At 41.5% G+C, this 18,597-nt stretch overlaps 1 protein-coding gene across 2 annotated transcripts in view; it reads left to right on the top strand.

Annotated features, from left to right (window-relative positions):
• The first annotated feature begins 11,309 nt into the window (after positions 1-11,309).
• The window catches only part of LOC139412626 (attractin-like protein 1), a 319,192-nt gene continuing 311,904 nt past the window's right edge, over positions 11,310-18,597 (top strand). Inside the window, exon 1 of one of the 2 annotated variants that reach the window (XM_071159320.1) lies at positions 11,310-12,350. In XM_071159320.1, coding sequence (XP_071015421.1) covers positions 12,109-12,350 — 242 coding nt within the window. In that variant the 5' untranslated portion in view covers positions 11,310-12,108. The remainder of the gene's footprint in view (positions 12,351-18,597) is intronic. The other variant, XM_071159317.1, reaches the window with a different exon arrangement.

Genomic DNA, 18,597 nt, shown 5'->3' with positions numbered 1-18,597 from the left:
AAGAATTTTGAACTTTTCCTTATCGTGTCCCTATTGATTGATTCTGACGCAACAACTAAATATTAAATTGTGCTGTCACAAGAAAAATAATATGCTATTGGAAAAAATATCCATTCCACCCATTCTATCATAATTTGACTCACCCAAAAGAAAAAAGAAAATAAAAAATAACCTAGATATTAGCGTGCCATGTCTTTGGTGTGAGAAAATTGGATTTGGGCTTTGTCAAGGATCATTAGGCTCCAATCAGTGCCGAGGCTCCTATCTACGAGACTAAGTTATGTCCTTATTACACTGTCTCTCAAACAGGCAAACACTGAAGCAAAAAACAACTGGCCCTGGAGCCGACCGTCTTATTACTCACATGGACAAGTCCTGCCCTCTGAGCTCCAGTTCTATTTAATCAAATGATCATCTGGTTGGCGATTGTGGTCTTTTGTGTTATTGCAACCATAACCAAGGTCATACTGGAATGGTCATTCATTCATTCATTCATTTTTAAATGTATCATATATTTCATAGGGTGTGTGATCATATTTAATGCACAGTAGTACTGGTAGATATAATACATGACAATTTATCAATTTCAGCTTTGTATAGTATATATACCATAAGAACCGTATCCATAGACAGGGCTTTCAACAAAACAAATATACTATGTGCACATTTCTCTATACCCTAATCTGTACTAACCTAAAGCAACAATCACATAGAAATCAACCCCTTATAATGAAAAATAGAATATGGACATATTGCAAAAGCATTAACCTGACACGAAAACAATATGATGTTTGGACTGAACAGAGCAGTGGAAGCTGCAGAGGGGAGGACAGCCTCCACAGCCTCCACTGATACAGACCTTGTTGAAAACCCTGTCTATGGATACAGTTCTTATGGTATAATGACTACACAGAGCTGAAATTGACAAATGTTCATGTATTATATCTACCAGTACTACTGTGCATTAACCTAAGGAACCTGGGACTAAACACCTCCCTCTGCAACTGGATCCTGAACTTCCTGATGGGCCGCCCCCAGGTGGTGAGGGTAGGTAGCAACACACTTTCCACGCTGATCCTCAACACTGGAGCTCCCCAGGGATGTGTGCTCAGTCCCCTCCACTACTCCCTGTTCACCCACAACTGCATGGCCAGGCACGACTCCAACACCATCATTAAGTTTGCAGACGACACAACAGTGGTAGGCCTGATCACCAACAACGACGAGACAGCCTATAGGGAGGAGGTCAGAGACCTGGCGGGGTGGTGCCAGAATAACAACCTATCCCTCAACGTAACCAAGACTAAGGAGATGATTGTGGACTACAGGAAAAGGAGCACTGAGCACATCCCCATTCTCATCGACGGGGCTGTAGTGGAGCAGGTTGAGAGATTCCTTGGTGTCCACATCAACAACAAACTAGAATGGTCCAAACACACCAAGACAGTTGTGAAGAGGGCACGACAAAGCCTATTCCCACTCAGGAAACGAAAAAGATTTGGCATGGGTCCTGAGATCCTTAAAAGGTTCTACAGCTGCAACATCGAGAGCATCCTGACTAGTTGCATCACTGCCTGGTACAGCAATTGCTCGGCCTCTGACCGCAAGGCACTTCAGAGGGTAGTGTGTACGGCCCAGTACATCACTGGGGCAAAGCTGCCTGCCATCCAGGACCTCTACACCAGGCGGTGTCAGAGGAAGGCCATGAAAATTGTCAAAGACCACAGCCACCCCAGTCATAGACTGTTCTTTCTATTCCAGCATGACAAACGGTACCAGACTGCCAAGTCTAGGACAAAAAGGCTTCTCAACAGTTTTTACCCCCAAGCCATAAGACTCCTGAACAAGTAACCAAATGGTTACCCGGACTATTTGTATTGTGTTCCCCCCCCACCCCTCTTTTATGCTGCTGCTACTCTCTGTTTATCATATATGCATAGTCACTTTAACTATACATTCATGTACATATTACCTCAATTGGCCTGACCAACCAGTGCTCCCGCACATTGGCTAACCGGGCTATCTGCATTGTGTCCCACCCACCACCCGCCAACCCCCTCTTTTACGCTACTGCTACTCTCTGTTTATCATATATGCATAGTCACTTTAACTATACCCACATGTACATACTACCTCAATAAGCTTGACTAACCGGTGTCTGTATATAGCCTTGCTACTGTTATTTTCAAATGTCTTTTTACTGTTGTTTTATTTCTTTACTTACCTACACACACACACACACACATATACCTTTTTTTTCTTCGCACTATTGGTTAGAACCTGTAAGTAAGCATTTCACTGTAAGGTCTACCTACACCTGTTGTATTCGGCTCACGTGACAAATAAACTTTGATTTGATCACAGAAAGAGGCTGAGAGAGTGGGAGAGAGAGAGAGAGAGAGACAAATGTATGACCATATTAGAGACACATATTTCCCTCAGATTACACAGACCCCAAAATCCAATTTTGATCAACTCTATTGGGTGAAATACCACAGTGTGCCATCACAGCAGCAATATTTGTGACCTGTTGCCACCAGAAAAGGGCAACCAGTGAAGAACAAACACCATTGTAAATACAACCCATAGTTATTTATTTTCCCTTTTGGACTTTAACTATTTGCACATCAATACAACACTGTATATAGCCATAATATGACATTTTAAATGTCTCTATTCCTTTGGAATGTTTGTGAGTGTAATGTTTGTTGTTGATTTTTTATTTCACTTGAGTAATCTATTTTACTTGGTTTGGCAATGTAAACAAATGTTTCCCATGCTAAGAAAGCCCATTGGGGGAGAGAGAAACAGAGCGAGAGAGAGACCTGATTTTAAACCCATATACTGCAGGGAAAGTGTCTGATCCTGGTGGTCATACAGTACGTGATTGAAGATGGGGTCATCTGCGTGAGTTCTCATTCTGACGTAACAAGATGGATGATCCTGTCAGTGCTTTAGCCCAGCCCAGCCTCAGACCTCCCTGTTTAGACGCACTGCAAATTGAAGGCAGGACAGATGGCAGCGTTTCATAAACCCTGTCTGGCACAAGCCGCTCAGAGGATATGAAATCACATTCCCATCCTCACAGATGACCCTCATGGCTGGCTCACTGATACTGTATAACAGGATTTGTCTGAAATGGGCTTGGCAACGTGCAATATCTTGTCAGAGTGTGACCTATAGATTTGGTTTTGCCCTCTGCCCTCAATCACTAGGGCTGAATCATTCTCTTTTGGATTGACAGTACAATGTGATTGGTAGGATGGACGACTTGCAGTGACAGTTTGTGGATGCATGAGGGAGCCAATGAGCATGCAAACAGACTGTCATAACACTGCTGATCTGGCTATGGTATGGTCAGATAGCAGAGCTGATGATCTTACTAGAGTTGTTCTGTTCATCATATGAGGATCTTATCTAGGCCCACTTGCAATTTTTAGCATGTAAATCTTGATGGGGCAAACTCCCCAAAACATTTTTAGATGCATGCCAGCAAAGCCACTCCACAACACAACACTAAACAATACATGAATTGCACTATAACTGTGACAAACGGTGTCCACAAACTGTTAGGGCCTACATAAAGCTGTCCCAACAGCAGAGCTTTCTTATCAGCACAATGGAGTGAATCCTTAACACAGCTACATCTGGATATCAGCGGAGCCTTCTCTGGCAGAGAAACAGATCATTCAGCCTCATTTACTGCCTTTAAAAAAACATGGCTGATATGGCTGACTTGCTTAAATAATTGTGGTTTATACGGACATTTGAGATGTACAAACTATGGCATAAGGGAATGATGAGCGGATAAGAGGCCGTCCGTAATAACGTTTAAGACATTAATGAGCGAGCTATGATAGATGTAGTCAATATAACTATTTGTTCAGCACTTTTGAAATGTACAGCGGCAGTATTCAGAACATAGGCCGTTCTTACAGTATTCTCCCCAAGTCAGAACCCTAGGATAAATAAAGGGGGCATATAAGCAGACAATGAAATATCTTATAATATCTTACAAGTCAGAACAGTATATTAAGTTATGAGGGGGAAGGGGACCAAATGATTAGGGTGAGGCACATGGGCTACTAACAGCAGTATTACTACACAACATACACTTAGTATTACTTTCTTAGCTACAGTATACATACAGTGCCTTGCGAAAGTATTCGGCCCCCTTGAACTTTGCAACCTTTTGCCACATTTCAGGCTTCAAACATAAAGATACAAAACTGTATTTTTTTGTGAAGAATCAACAACAAGTGGGACACAATCATGAAGTGGAACAACATTTATTGGATATTTCAAACTTTTTTAACAAATCAAAAACTGAAAAATTGGGCGTGCAAAATTATTCAGCCCCTTTACTTTCAGTGCAGCAAACTCTCTCCAGAAGTTCAGTGAGGATCTCTGAATGATCCAATGTTGACCTAAATGACTAATGATGATAAATACAATCCACCTGTGTGTAATCAAGTCTCTGTATAAATGCACCTGCACTGTGATAGTCTCAGAGGTCCGTTAAAAGCGCAGAGAGCATCATGAAGAACAAGGAACACACCAGGCAGGTCCGAGATACTGCTGTGAAGAAGTTTAAAGCCGGATTTGGATACAAAAAGATTTCCCAAGCTTTAAACATCCCAAGGAGCACTGTGCAAGCGATAATATTGAAATGGAAGGAGTATCAGACCACTTCAAATCTACCAAGACCTGGCCGTCCCTCTAAACTTTCAGCTCATACAAGGAGAAGACTGATCAGAGATGCAGCCAAGAGGCCCGTGATCACTCTGGATGAACTGCAGAGATCTACAGCTGAGGTGGGAGACTCTGTCCATAGGACAACAATCAGTCGTATATTGCACAAATCTGGCCTTTATGGAAGAGTGGCAAGAAGAAAGCCATTTCTTAAAGATATCCATAAAAAGTGTCGTTTAAAGTTTGCCACAAGCCACCTGGGAGACACACCAAACATGTGGAAGAAGGTGAAACCAAAATTGAACTTCTTGGCAACAATGCAAAACGTTATGTTTGGCGTAAAAGCAACACAGCTCATCACCCTGAACACACCATCCCCAATGTCAAACATGGTGGTGGAAGCATCATGGTTTGGGCCTGCTTTTCTTCAGCAGGGACAGGGAAGATGGTTAAAATTGATGGGAAGATGGATGGAGCCAAATACAGGACCATTCTGGAAGAAAACCTGATGGAGTCTGCAAAAGACCTGAGACTGGGATGGAGATTTGTCTTCCAACAAGACAATGATCCAAAACATAAAGCAAAATCTACAATGGAATGGTTCAAAAATAAACATATCCAGGTGTTAGAATGGCCAAGTCAAAGTCCAGACCTGAATCCAATCGAGAATCTGTGGAAAGAACTGAAAACTGCTGTTCACAAATGCTCTCCATCCAACCTCACTGAGCTCGAGCTGTTTTGCAAGGAGGAATGGGAAAAAATTTCAGTCTCTCGATGTGCAAAACTGATAGAGACATACCCCAAGCGACTTACAGCTGTAATCGCAGCAAAAGGTGGCGCTACAAAGTATTAACTTAAGGGGGCTGAATAATTTTGCACACCCAATTTTTCAGTTTTTGATTTGTTAAAAAAGTTTGAAATATCCAATAAATGTCGTTCCACTTCATGATTGTGTTCCACTTGTTGTTGATTCTTCACAAAAAAAATACAATTTTATATCTTTATGTTTGAAGCCTGAAATGTGGCAAAAGGTCGCAAAGTTCAAGGGGGCCGAATACTTTCGCAAGGCACTGTATCTACCTGGCATATTACATAATTAGTGCAGCAGCATACAAGTCATTTTTGGACTCACCGTTCTGCTGTGCTCACTTGAACAGGCCCGTTGGTCCTTCTTGTGGGCAAATTTTGTCATTAAGCTTAAAGTTAAACATCAAAGTCTGGCATTATCTGGATTTATGGTGCTTTCAAGACAACTGGGAACTCTGGAAAAAAGCAAGGTTGAATCATGATGTCAGTGATCTACAGGTTGGAGCTCTAGAAAGAGGCCCGTGTTCCCAACTTGGAATTCCGAGTTGGATGACCGTTCAAAACGTTTTTTTCCCAGCCACAGCTAGTTTTTTTCAGAGTTCCCAGTTGTCTGGAACTCACTGAAGTCTGAGTTTCCAGTTGTTTTGAACGTGGCAGAGGTTGGATTGACAGTATGGTCAATGTATTCAACCTTTTCTGTCCCACGACATTGCGTGTGAATGTTTCTCCTTTTAAGATTGGAAAAGAGACCCTTAAACTCAGACTTGGACCACACACCCTCTCCACCAAATAGCAGGAGAAGCAAAATAATGATTGCTTTGCAGTTAGCCACTGATTCCTTCCAAACCACTCATTGTTGAATTTTCGATTTCCAACTTGTTGTGTAATGTTTATGTCTAATGGCCAATGAGCACGAATGCGTTTTATCTGTAATTTCTCTTCATATGACAAGGATTGAAAAGGATTTCCCAGTAGATTGTCGACGTGATTCATGATGATAAGTGCTTGCTAGCTAAGATTTTGAAAGTATGATGTTGACATGATCCGTCCAATCAAAGCTACGGTAGATATAACGTGATTTGACACCATTTTATCTGTAGCCAATGACCTTGAGCCTTCTTGGATGGGCAATTCTAATGTAAATCTATGGCAGCACCCAAGGGGGCTTGAACTTTCTAGATATCCCTGTAGATTTTGCAGTAACGTAGTGTCCTCATGAGTGAAATAACAGAGCCAATTACGGCGCAACTAGAGAAGATTACAAACCCCTACGCTCTGTATTTTACGCTGGCTGCCACTCCACCAAAGAAAGCACTTGGCTAGGCGGAAACACCTGTATTTTGGAGCTGCCTTACTCAAGAAAGCCAAAAGAGACCATGTTTGTATGCAGTGTTATTAACTCTAGACATATACGTGTATATATATATTTTTACATTGTTTTCAAACTGATATGTGACACGTATTAAGGCCAAAATAACATGCACAACAGCCAACAACAAAAAAAAGGGTCGCCACTGTCTAGGCCCAACGTCTAAAGAAAGGATCAGTGGCCACAGTGTATTCTGATACAAAACCATTTTCTTGTTCTTACCATTCGGTAAAGAAAATCCCTGATCAGCAATTTATTTTATTAGCTATTTCAGGGAAGTCATGGAACAATGGGCTCAACCTATTTTTGGTGCATGCAGTAAAGAGGGCACAGCCAGAGGGCACAGCCAGGTAGCTATCAACTATACACAGTCCACCAGGAAACATCTGGCTCATTGCTTACCCAGGGACCCCGGGGATACCCACTTTGGGAACATAAACAGCATGTCATGATGAGGCATTAAAGAACATTTCCTGTTAGCTGGTGTGTGTGTGTGTGTGTGTGTGTGTGTGTGTGTGTGTGTGTGTGTGTGTGTGTGTGTGTGTGTGTGTGTGTGTGTGTGTGTGAGAGAGTGAGGTCTTTCGAGCTAGTATGGCTATTTTCCCCGATTCTACTTCATAGTTGTTGGACAAAGAGGAAAACTAATTTGGTTCAAAGATTTCTCTAATGTTTCTCTGGGCCTGACATAAACATGCAGGATTATGTGTGTTTTGCTTGGTTTCTAGCAACAGAGACGTGTTCCCCTCCTACAAAGTACATTCACTTGGTGTACATTTTTAAAAAATCCATGGAGTTTAATTGATTAAACAAAATTAAACATGACCTCTTCTAACTCTAAGAGAAGCAGAATCTTTTTAACTAAAGCAATAAGGGACTTAATAGCATTGGCATGAATGTGTGAGTGGCTTGATTCTATTACCCAGAATAGTAAATGGATGTTAGGGTCTGATGATGATGACCATTATAACTGGTAATCCTACTGAAGGTGATGCTGAACAAGGTCAGACCTGAATTCATTACAACTCAGAAAAGGTAGAAAAAAGTACCTGGGTAGAAAAAGTATTCCACAGTGAACCATTTAAGCTGGCTTTGTATTCTGGTTGCTTGGGTAAATTCCATTATGCAGCTAGGAATTTTGCTCACCCTAGAGTCAATGCAGAAATATTGATTGGGTCACATAGTCCCATCGGGGGGAAATTAAAAAGAAAAATGTTTATTGATTCTTGACAATTCGATTAAAACCAAAGCAACAAATTGCATAGAAAATGATAAAACTCACTCAACACATCTAGGCCTAGGTTATTCTATGGAACACCATTTACATTGTTATAATTATAGCTTATTTTCTTGGTTGATTAGAAGAGGCTGAATCCATGATAGGCTATTGTTTCTGTTCAACAGCATCCATAATCAATCATCTTCCTGGCCTCAAGTGTGTGCCATTTGAAACAAATTGAGATTAAATACATTAGCAGAGACAAGGGCACTTGAGGTCAGTAACCAAGACAGGAAAGCATTTCTGCAACAATGGTTTGAAATTGCCCATGGGGATATTGTGTGATGTGATTGTGATAAGGTTCTGAGAAGTACAGGGACAGCAGCAGGCAGAACAATAGGTGGCAGTAATGCGCCATTACTGTTGGATTCCAACCACTGAAAAACCCCACCGAGGAAGAAGAAGCCAAGCGAGAAGGCGGAAGCGGAAGTGCTGTTTGAAGCTGAAAGTGCATGGAGTACAGTTAGTGAGAAGGATGAGTGGACAACAGTGAAGTCCAAGAATGGAACGAAAAGGGCTAGAATTGTTGTTGAAAAGGAGTCTGATGAAACGTTTCTTGTCGGAGCAAGTTTTTTTTGGATAAGGATGTTCATTTGGGGAACCTTTTTGAAGTCATGAGGATGGTGAAGAAGGTGCTGGGAATAGTGGATGCATTTAAAGTAACCATGACTCAGGAGTGTTATGGTGTTGTGTATCTGTAAGAATGTTGTTCATTGACTATAGCTCAGCATTCAACACCATCATTGAGCTCAGGTCCCTGGGTCTGAACCCTGCCCTGTGCAACTGGGTCCTGGACTTCGTGATGGACCACCCCCAGGTGGTGAAGGTAGGAACCAACACCACTTCACTGATCCTCAACACCCACAAGGGTGCGTGCTCAGCCCCCTCCTATACTCCCTGTTCACCCATGGCCACGCACACCTCCAACTCAGTCATCAAGTTTGCAGACAACACAACAGTAGTAGGCGTGATTATCAACAATGATGAGACAGCCTACAGGGAGGAGGTGAGGGCCCTGGGAGTGTGGTGTCGGGTAAACAACCTATCACTCAATGTTAACAAAACAAAGGAGCTGATCGTAGACTTCAGGAAACAGCAAAGGGAGCACCCCCCTATCCACATCGACGGGACCACAATGGAGAACGTGGAAAGCTTCAAGTTCCTTGGCATACACATCACGGACAAATTGAAATGGTCCACCCACACAGGCAGTGGAGTGAAGAAGGCGCAACAGTGCCTCTTCAACCTCAGGAGGCTGAAGAAATTTGGCTTGACACCTAAAACCATCACAAACTTTTATAGATGCACAATTGAGAACATCCTGTCAGGCTGTATCACCGCCTGGTACGGCAACTGCACCGCCCGCAACCGCAGGGCTCTCCATAGGGTGGTGCGGTCTGCCCAACGCATCACCAGAGGCAAACTACCTGCCCTCCAGGACACCTACAGCACAGGAAGGCCAAAAAGATCATCAAGGTCAGCAACCAAGCTGTTCCCTCCGCTATCATCCAGAAGGCGAGGCCAGTACAGGTGCATCAATGAAAAAGAAAAACAGCTTATATCAAGGCCATCAGACTGTTCAATAGCCATCACTAGCACCTTCAAGGCTGCTGCTCTATATACTGTACATAGACTTGAAATCACTGGCCACTTTAATAAGGGAACACTGGTCACTTTAATATTGTTGAATTATTTTTCATTACTCATCTCGTGTATATACTGTATTCTATTCTACTGTATCTTAGTCTATGCCGCTCCAACATTGCTCGTCCAAATATTTATATATTCTTAATTCCATTCCTTTATTTTGGATTTGTGTGTATTGTTGTGAATTGTTAGATATTACTGCACTGTTGAAGCTAGAAACACAAGCATTTCGCTACACCTGCAATAACATCTGCTGAACACGTGTATGTGACCAATAATCTTTGATTTTGAAGAGCAAAAGGAGTGTGCATTGTGGCTCGCAAAATTATCGATGCATTAAGTGGACAGCTTTGATTTTCGTAACAGGGCACTGGTAAAAGGTGTTATCTCTGGCATCCCGTTGAACATTGATAATCAATATCTCAGCCTGAAAGTAGTAGTTATTGTATGTATGACCCGTATGGTGTATGGGGGGAAAAAGGAGAATAGTACATCAGCATTACTGATGTTTGATGAAGAGTATCTCCCAACCCATGTAAAGCTGGGATATACTGTATAAGGTACGCTGTGAGTTTTTTCTGCAAAACCTGCTGAAATGCAAGAAGTGTAAAAAGTTTGGCCATGTGTCAAGTGTTTGCAGATGGGAGGAATATGTTATTGAAGAGTCTGTGAATGTAAAATGTTGCAACTGTGGTGGGGATCATATTCCCTGAGTGCCCTGTTAACATGAAAGTCAAGAGGTCGAGGTGTCAAGGATCAGGGCTGTCCAGCTGATCTCCTATGTGGAGGTGGTTAAGAGAGTCGATGGGGCAAGTGGCGACAGCGCTGAAGAGATGGTGGTGATGCTCCACAGCCCATTATAAATGTTCCTTGTCAGTCAATAGACCTGGATACACTCATTGTGAAGGTGGATTTTGTAGTGTTTATTGCCACTGTTATAAATTCTATTGCTCAAGTGTCCAAGAAATCCAAGAAGCTTGACATTGTGGCTGCGGCCAAAAATTTATTTGAGGTTTCAAGAGTTCACTGCAGATGCACTGCAAGGACTACTGTCTCTGGAAGATGGCACAATGCTCCTTGTGAGCCTGTGTGGGAACCTGATGAAATGTTATTTTATATATATATATATATATATATATATATATATATATATATTATTTTTTTTACAGAAAAGCAGGTTGATTTTGATTAGTTACATTTTATTTTTCACACACATTTTTTTCATTTGTGGATCCTTATTATCCACCCGTACAGTAGGTGGCGGCATGCGCATCCAATTGTTGCGAACGCCGTTATACCAGAGAAGAAGAAAAACAAGGTTCTGAGAAGTACAGGGGGTTCTTGTTAAAAATGGTAAGGGTTAAGGTTAGGGTATGGTTAGGGTAGGGGTTAAGGTAGGGGTTAAGGTTAGAGTTTAGGGCACAGATGTCCCAAGGATCTCGGATAGGGCTAACCAGTACAGGGACAGCAGCGCGCATTCGTGTACTGTCTCTTTAAATGCGTAATTTTGCTCTGCTCATGCTCGGAGCTTTGTCCAGGAGTTTCCCTGTCGAAAACCAGCTGTGCGAGTATCATCACGTAAGGAGGTGATCGTGTTGTTATTCATCGGTGAATATCGCTTTCTCTGACAAGGATTACAATAATTTTTATGCAAATAAGCGTCATTATCTTCAGTGAAGGGGTCTAAACTGAAAGTGGGAAAAAGCGGAACGGAGAACGGTCAACTTGATCTATTTGTCCGGGTTGCTGCATTCTCCACCGCAGCGAACAACATCCACAACCGACTCTTGCAATGGAAATTGGGATCCAGAACTAACATCCCAGGATCAATCCTGTGACCTTTTATTTTCTTCCAGTTTTTCGGGAAGCATTAGGATGGTGAACTTGAAAATTGCTTGGAAAATACTTAATTTAGAATACAACTTAGAAAACACACCGATTTTCTTTGGTTTTTAAAATGGCTTCTTAGCCTCTGGGAATAACGCTGTGAGCATTCATTAACGTTAGTTCAAGAAAGTTTAATAGGAGTGCATAAAGTCAGTGCACATTTGCAGGCTTTGTTGTCTGATGAGAGATGCTTTAGTTGCGGGACTCCAGCAATATGCTCAGACTCAGCTATGTTTCTATAGCCAATAAATAAGCCAATTTGAATGTTTTGAGTGTATTTAGCTTCATGGCTAGGCTATCCCACGCATACACCAAACCTTTGCTTACAAAGTATTTATTACCGATAAGTGACATTTTAATTGAGTCACTCAATCTGTGAATAAGGGAGTCTTAACCAGAAAAGGAGACATTTACCTGTTTCTAAAGTAAAATGGGAGGGGACTGCCGAGGAATGCATATATGCACATGGACTAGATATCCAAATATGCGACCCCAGGACATCAAAATATATTTGGGGGCATTCCTTATGCTGTACTTGGTGTTTTACACCGAAGCCACAGTCTCCAAGTCCTGTGATAAAAATTGTTTTTCTGGTAAATGCATCAATGGAACTTGCGTCTGTGATCAAGGATGGGTTGGAGCCCAGTGTCAACACTGTCAGGGAAGATTCAAGTAAGTATCCGCAAATATACTGTTTCAAAGTAACATTCTAATGGAGTATTGAGTTGTTTGATCCAGGCTACTTTCTAACCAGTGTTCAAAGACAAAGTCTACTTTCTATTACGCCTGCTACGTTAAGTTCAAGTCCACTAGACATTATTACAACCTCGCTCGGTCAGAAGTAGCCTATTATTGACTTGCAGCTAATCACAGACCGACAGTACGGTATGAAGACAGGCTAAAGCTGCTTCTCCAGTACATGTCATGGCGACGTTGGCAAGCTAAGCTGATGCGTAGAAATACGTCATCATGTCTATAAAGGTCGTCTCGCGCCCAATTGCGCATGTGTAGGCCATCAGATCACAGGCACTCCTTCGATATAAAGTTGTTTTTGACGAAAATTAAAACGTGTCCGTTTGTCACTTTCACGAGGGTGGAGTAATAACATGTTCAAGTACTTAAGACATTGGCTCGAATCTAGGTTGTGCCATTTAGATTTCGAGAAAATGAACAACTAAAGGAAGAATGTTTCACTTTTCGCATTGACTTTTCAAACCCTGGCCTGGTTTATTTCGCAAGCGTCCCCGGAAGTCTCGCGATGTTGCTCTTCTGGGTTTAGAAACTATGCGCGGATGCTTATGAATCACCAAACAATATCAAGAGCCGTGACACCTTAACCCCGGCGCATTCCTTTGTTATTACTCTCTGCCACCCTACAATATAAAGCCTTTACATTCCATTCAAGGGTGGTAAATGTACAAATTATTATCTTTGTGGATTCATATCGATTTTCCAATCAAATATCCCTGGCAACAGTCACCTTAGACTCAACAGACAAATATACAGCATGTCAAATAACATTTTATTTGTCACATACACATGGTTAGCAGATGTTAATGCGAGTGTAGCGAAATGCTTGTGCTTCTAGTTTCGACAATGCAGTAATAACCAACGAGTAATCTAACCTAACAATTCCAAAACTACTACCTTATACACACAAGTCTAAAGGGATAAAGAATATGTACATAGAGATATATGAATGAGTGATGGTACAGAACGGCATAGGCAAGATGCATTAGATGGTATCGAGTACAGTATATACATATGGGATGAGGAATGTAGGGTATGTAAACAAAGTGGCATAGTTTAAAGTATTATGTATTACATAAAGATGCAGTAGATGATATAGAGTACAGTATATACATATACATATGAGATGAGTAATGTAGGGTATGTAAACATTATATTAAGTAGCATTGTTTAAAGTGGCTAGTGATATATTTTTTACATCAATTTCCATCAATTCCATTATTAAGTGGCCGGAGTTGAGTCAGTGTGTGGCAGCAGCCACTCAATGTTAGTGGTGGCTGTTTAACAGTCTGATGGCCTTGAGATAGAAGCTGGTTTTCAGTCTCTCTGTCCCTGCTTTGATGCACCTGTACTGACCTCGCCTTCTGGATGATAGCGGGGTCAACAGGCAGTGGCTCGGGTGGTTTTTGTCCTTGATGATCTTTATGGCCTTCCGGTGACATCGGGTGGTGTCGGTGTCCTGGAGGCCAGGTAGTTTCCCACCGGTGATGGGTTGTGCAGACCTCACTACCCTCTGGAGAGCCTTACGGTTGTGGGCGGAGCAGTTTCCGTACCAGGTGGTGATACAGCCCGACAGGATGCTCTCGATTGTGTCTGTAGAAGTTTGTGAGTGCTTTTGGTGACAAGCTGAATTTATACAGCCTCCTGAGGTTGAAGAGGCGCTGCTGCGCCTTCTTCACAACGCTGTCTGTGTGGGTGGACCAATTCAGTTTGTCCGTGATGTGTACGCCGAGGAACTTAAAACTTACTACCCTCTCCACTACTGTCCCGTCGATGTGGATAGGGGGGTGCTCCCTCTGCTGTTTCCTGAATTCCACAATCATCTCCTTTGTTTTGTTGACGTTGAGTGTGAGGTTATTTTCCTGACACCACACTCCGAGGGCCCTCACCTCCTCCCTGTAGGCCATCTCGTCATTGTTGGTAATCAAGCCTACCACTGTTGTGTCGTCCGCAAACCTGATGATTGAGTTGGAAGCGTGCATGGCCACGCAGTCGTGGGTGAACAGGGAGTACAGGAGAGGGCTCAGAACTATCCATGTAATGGATAGTAGACTAAGCCATGTTTTTTTGTGGTCCTTGTCATTGAGGCTTGCTATTGCTGGCAATTCATGGCTGACTACCTGTATAGATCGAGTGGAAAATAGTGAATTCCTACTCCACGTTAAGTGTTGTGATTGCCAGTGTTAGGGAAGCTACTCTGAACATATAGTTTACCAAGCTACCAATTACGTCACACTGGAAGATGTTAAGCTACTCTTTAAAAAATATTAGTTTACTTAACTAAAGTTACTTTGAAAAAATAGTTCACTACATCCAAACTACTTAATGTTGAAATCTCATTTCTAAATCTGAAATTTCATAGACTACAAATTGCAATCAATCTGTTGTTAATGTGTAATTTAGCCGACCAAACACAAAAACTATGTTTCAAGTGAGATTGGTAGGTCTAATGCCGAAAAAGAAAGGACATTTTCTGGCATAAAATGTAGTGTGTAGTTCAAGTAGTTAGCTACACCGCTATATGGTAAAAAAGTAATTAACTACTCTCAAACAAGCTATTGCAAAACTACTCCAAAACACTGGTGATTTGATAATGAACACATTACTTATTTTTGGTAGATTGAGTTTGAGTGTGTAAACTATATTATAACTGGTCCACATGATTGGAAATAGTGAATATGTAGACTTATTTGATTATGATCAACCATCCCTGAGTCAGAGTTGCTTTCGGGGAGGGCCTACTGATTTTTTCCCTTTAGTACAGGCCTTGATTGATTGCCTGTATTGGCCTAATGTGAGGAGCTGAGGTCACCTCCCCTCTTGTCAGAAGGGAATCAGCACCGTAATGCCATCATGCAGCTACTTTCACACCGTGACCATCTGTCAACATCCTCTGGACTTGCAATTTAAAAGAAAAGGTAGACACTACTGGGTCACACTTGTCAAATCTGTGTTGAATTGGGTTAAAACCTGCATGTCCATCATCAGGATGCAAATAACAGCACATTTTAATCCCTTAGATTAAATCTATTCAGGAAATTGGTCACACTTAACAGTACATTTCTCAGGCAGATGTGGTTACATGGAATTTATTTTTATTTGATTATTAGCAACAGGTGAAGTCCTTTCATACAAAGTTGTGGAACTATTTCAGCGCTGCAGTATTACTTAGGCCTATCTGCATTAACTTTGTAACTACTGTGAAATAACTCATTACTGTCATATTTCTAAAATATCAATCATATATATGAACTAAAGACAACTTAATCTACTAATCTAGTCTAATATAAATTTAATCCATGTTCATCAGAGGATATTCTTTACCTCAATCTTTTGGGATTTTAAGGGTCATGGATCCAGTTTTATGTGAGACTAGTAATGTTTTTTGGAGGGTAAATGGGGATGTGCAGGTAGGATGGTTAAAAATAGTGTATTGCCAGGTCATGTGAGAATGGGAACTAGATCTTAACCTGAGTGTGGGGCACTGAAGAGAGATTTTAGGCAGCAATTTAGAAACAACTTCTCTAGTTTTAAACAGCCTATGTGGCATTGATATGAGTCAGAAACATTCATTCTAGTGTCAAAATGTACTACAAAGTGTAAATAGGAAAATGTTGGTGATAAAGTCAGTCTCATCTAAAACTGAGTTTTGTGAGTATGTCACAATTTACTGGAAGGGTGAGTATGGATTACCCAGTGCTGACTAACCGGAGAGAAGCAGCTGTGCTGATTGCGCTCTATCAGCTGCGCCCGCTATATCCAATCATAGCAGCCAGAACCTCCACATAGTGAGACAGACCTGCCCATTACGCAGCGCCTCATGTCGCCCATGTTATGTTGAACTCTTGGTCCTAGGCCCTTTATTAAGTGGCCACTTGCTGATTGATGTGTTTTGATAGTGTAAACCACTCAAGTTTGCCACTTTTTGGGGTATCCAAACTGCAACTGCATTCGGGAACATCTCATGTTCCCCCGTAACCTGTTTTGTAACATGATTCCCTATGAAACACTGCCAGACAAACGTGCACACACTAGTAATAGATAGTGTGAAAGTTGTAAAAAACAAAACGGCACAGAAGCGCACACATTGCCACTCGCCAGTGACTTGATAAGCTGATTGTGGCCTGGATGCTCAATGTGCCTGCAAGCTACTAGTGATTTTGGGCACTGATAAACAGTGTGTAACTTGTGATTTATTTACAAAAGTTTGACAGCTTGCAGATGAGGTTGTAGATGTGATGTTATTCTCAGAAATCAGTCCTGAGCGCGCAGCCAAACTTTCCCGACTCGACTGTCTGAAGTGCACTGATTAGTTTTTCATGCACATTTTTTTTTTTTTTTTACCTGAGAAATACACCATACACCTATGTTGGCTGTGCTGTTGCTACGGTGACTTAGGAGGGACAAACAGCAGTAATTGCCCGGGTACGATATGCAAACATAACACACTCACATCAAACCATACCCCCAAGACAACTCTTGTTTAGCATTTCTTAATGAGCAATCTTCAAAACGAGGCCAAATCAGGAAGTTCAGTCACCTTTTAATGAAGTGCCACCACCTGTGATTAAATTAAAGCTGGTCATTTCATCCCACTCAAACCCTTCAGTATGTATGTTCATGTTATCAACCAAAAGTGTTTTGTCCTTACCGTGGCTGATTTTTAAAGGGGCAATCTGCACTTGCTACATCCATTTTTGGATTTATAAATGAATTATATACCCATTGATTCTCAAATAATATAAATTATTAACTTTTATATAAGCGTGTTTTACTTCTATGTTTGTAAACATTGTAAATATAAAAAAAAAAAAACACTTTAGCCTCAACATGGTTACAACTCTAATTTTGATATCATGCATGGTCAGACCTTGCATCCATAGCTCTGTGAATTTAAGTTGTTTCATTTCTCCAGACCCATCACTCAGCGGTGGCCGCTTTGTTATTATTTCAACTTTGGATTGGCCCTTTAATGTCAATGCTGTCTGTATTAAGTTCTAAAATGGACCAAATTTGAATGCCATAAATGGCAAGTGTACAGTTCCTGTCTGGAATCCAGTATAATTAATTGGACAATAACGGGTTCATTATCAGTGTCAAATAGTGAAGTTGGAAGGGCTCCCAAGTGGCGCAGCGGTCGAAGGCACTGCATTTCAGTGCTAGAGGCGTCACTACAGACCTACAGACCCTGTTTAAATTCCAGACTGTATCACAACCGGCTGCAAATTGGAGTATCATTGGGCGGCGCACAATTGGCCCGTCGTCGTCTGGGTTAGACTTGCCAAGAGAAATAAAGGTGAAATAAATAAAAAGTGCACGGAAGCTGTGGGAGGTTCAAAGTGCCAATCAAAGAGAGAACGAAAGATACATTAAACATAAATAGTTGTGCATCACATCAGCGGTTCGATTGTTTTCAGCGAATCATCTCACCTGTGGATGGCACACACAATGTCAGTGGGAAATCGGAGTTTAGCAGAGTGGAAACAGCTTGCTGAGTTGGTCTATTGATTTAGTTATCTGTGATTTTTATGGCACTGCGGCCCCTCTAGTCTGTTTCCCTGAGTGTGACTGTCTGACTGCCACAGGTTGGTTGCTGCAAATGGATTCAGACAGGCAGATTACATCTTGCAGTTCCACCCATACATTAATTATTCACACAAACAAACAGTTACAACCCAGATGCTGCCAAAACCAAAATGCAGACTATGAGCACTTGTAGGCATCCTAAATAAAAAAGATGCTCATAATCTTACAGCCTGGTAGAGGTCAAATTTAGGTTTGTTGTTTTGAATGCAGAACTGAAATAATGTCTTCTCTCTGACAGTTTGACTGTCAATGAAGGACTTTTGTTATTTTATTCTCAGTCTCGTTATTAGAAACAGTGAGGGTTACGAGTGGACATAAAGTTGAGGAGATTGCATCCTGCTTGGCCCATGCACAGTCCATTTGGGAAGTATTCAGACCCCTTGACTTTTTCCACATTTTGTTACGTTACAGACATTCTACAATGGATGAAACAATTTCCCCCATATCAATCTACACACAATACCCCATAATGACAAAGCAAAAATAGATTTTTTGAAAATTTTGCTAATCTATTCAAAATAAAAAACAGAAATACCTTATTTACTTAAGTATTCAGACTCTTTGCTATGAGTATCGAAATTGA

The sequence above is a fragment of the Oncorhynchus clarkii genome, chromosome 1, assembly GCF_045791955.1.
Source record: "Oncorhynchus clarkii lewisi isolate Uvic-CL-2024 chromosome 1, UVic_Ocla_1.0, whole genome shotgun sequence".
NCBI lineage: Eukaryota > Metazoa > Chordata > Actinopteri > Salmoniformes > Salmonidae > Oncorhynchus > Oncorhynchus clarkii.
The sequence above is the reverse complement of the archived record's forward strand: the minus strand, read 5'-3'. Positions and strand labels throughout refer to the sequence as shown.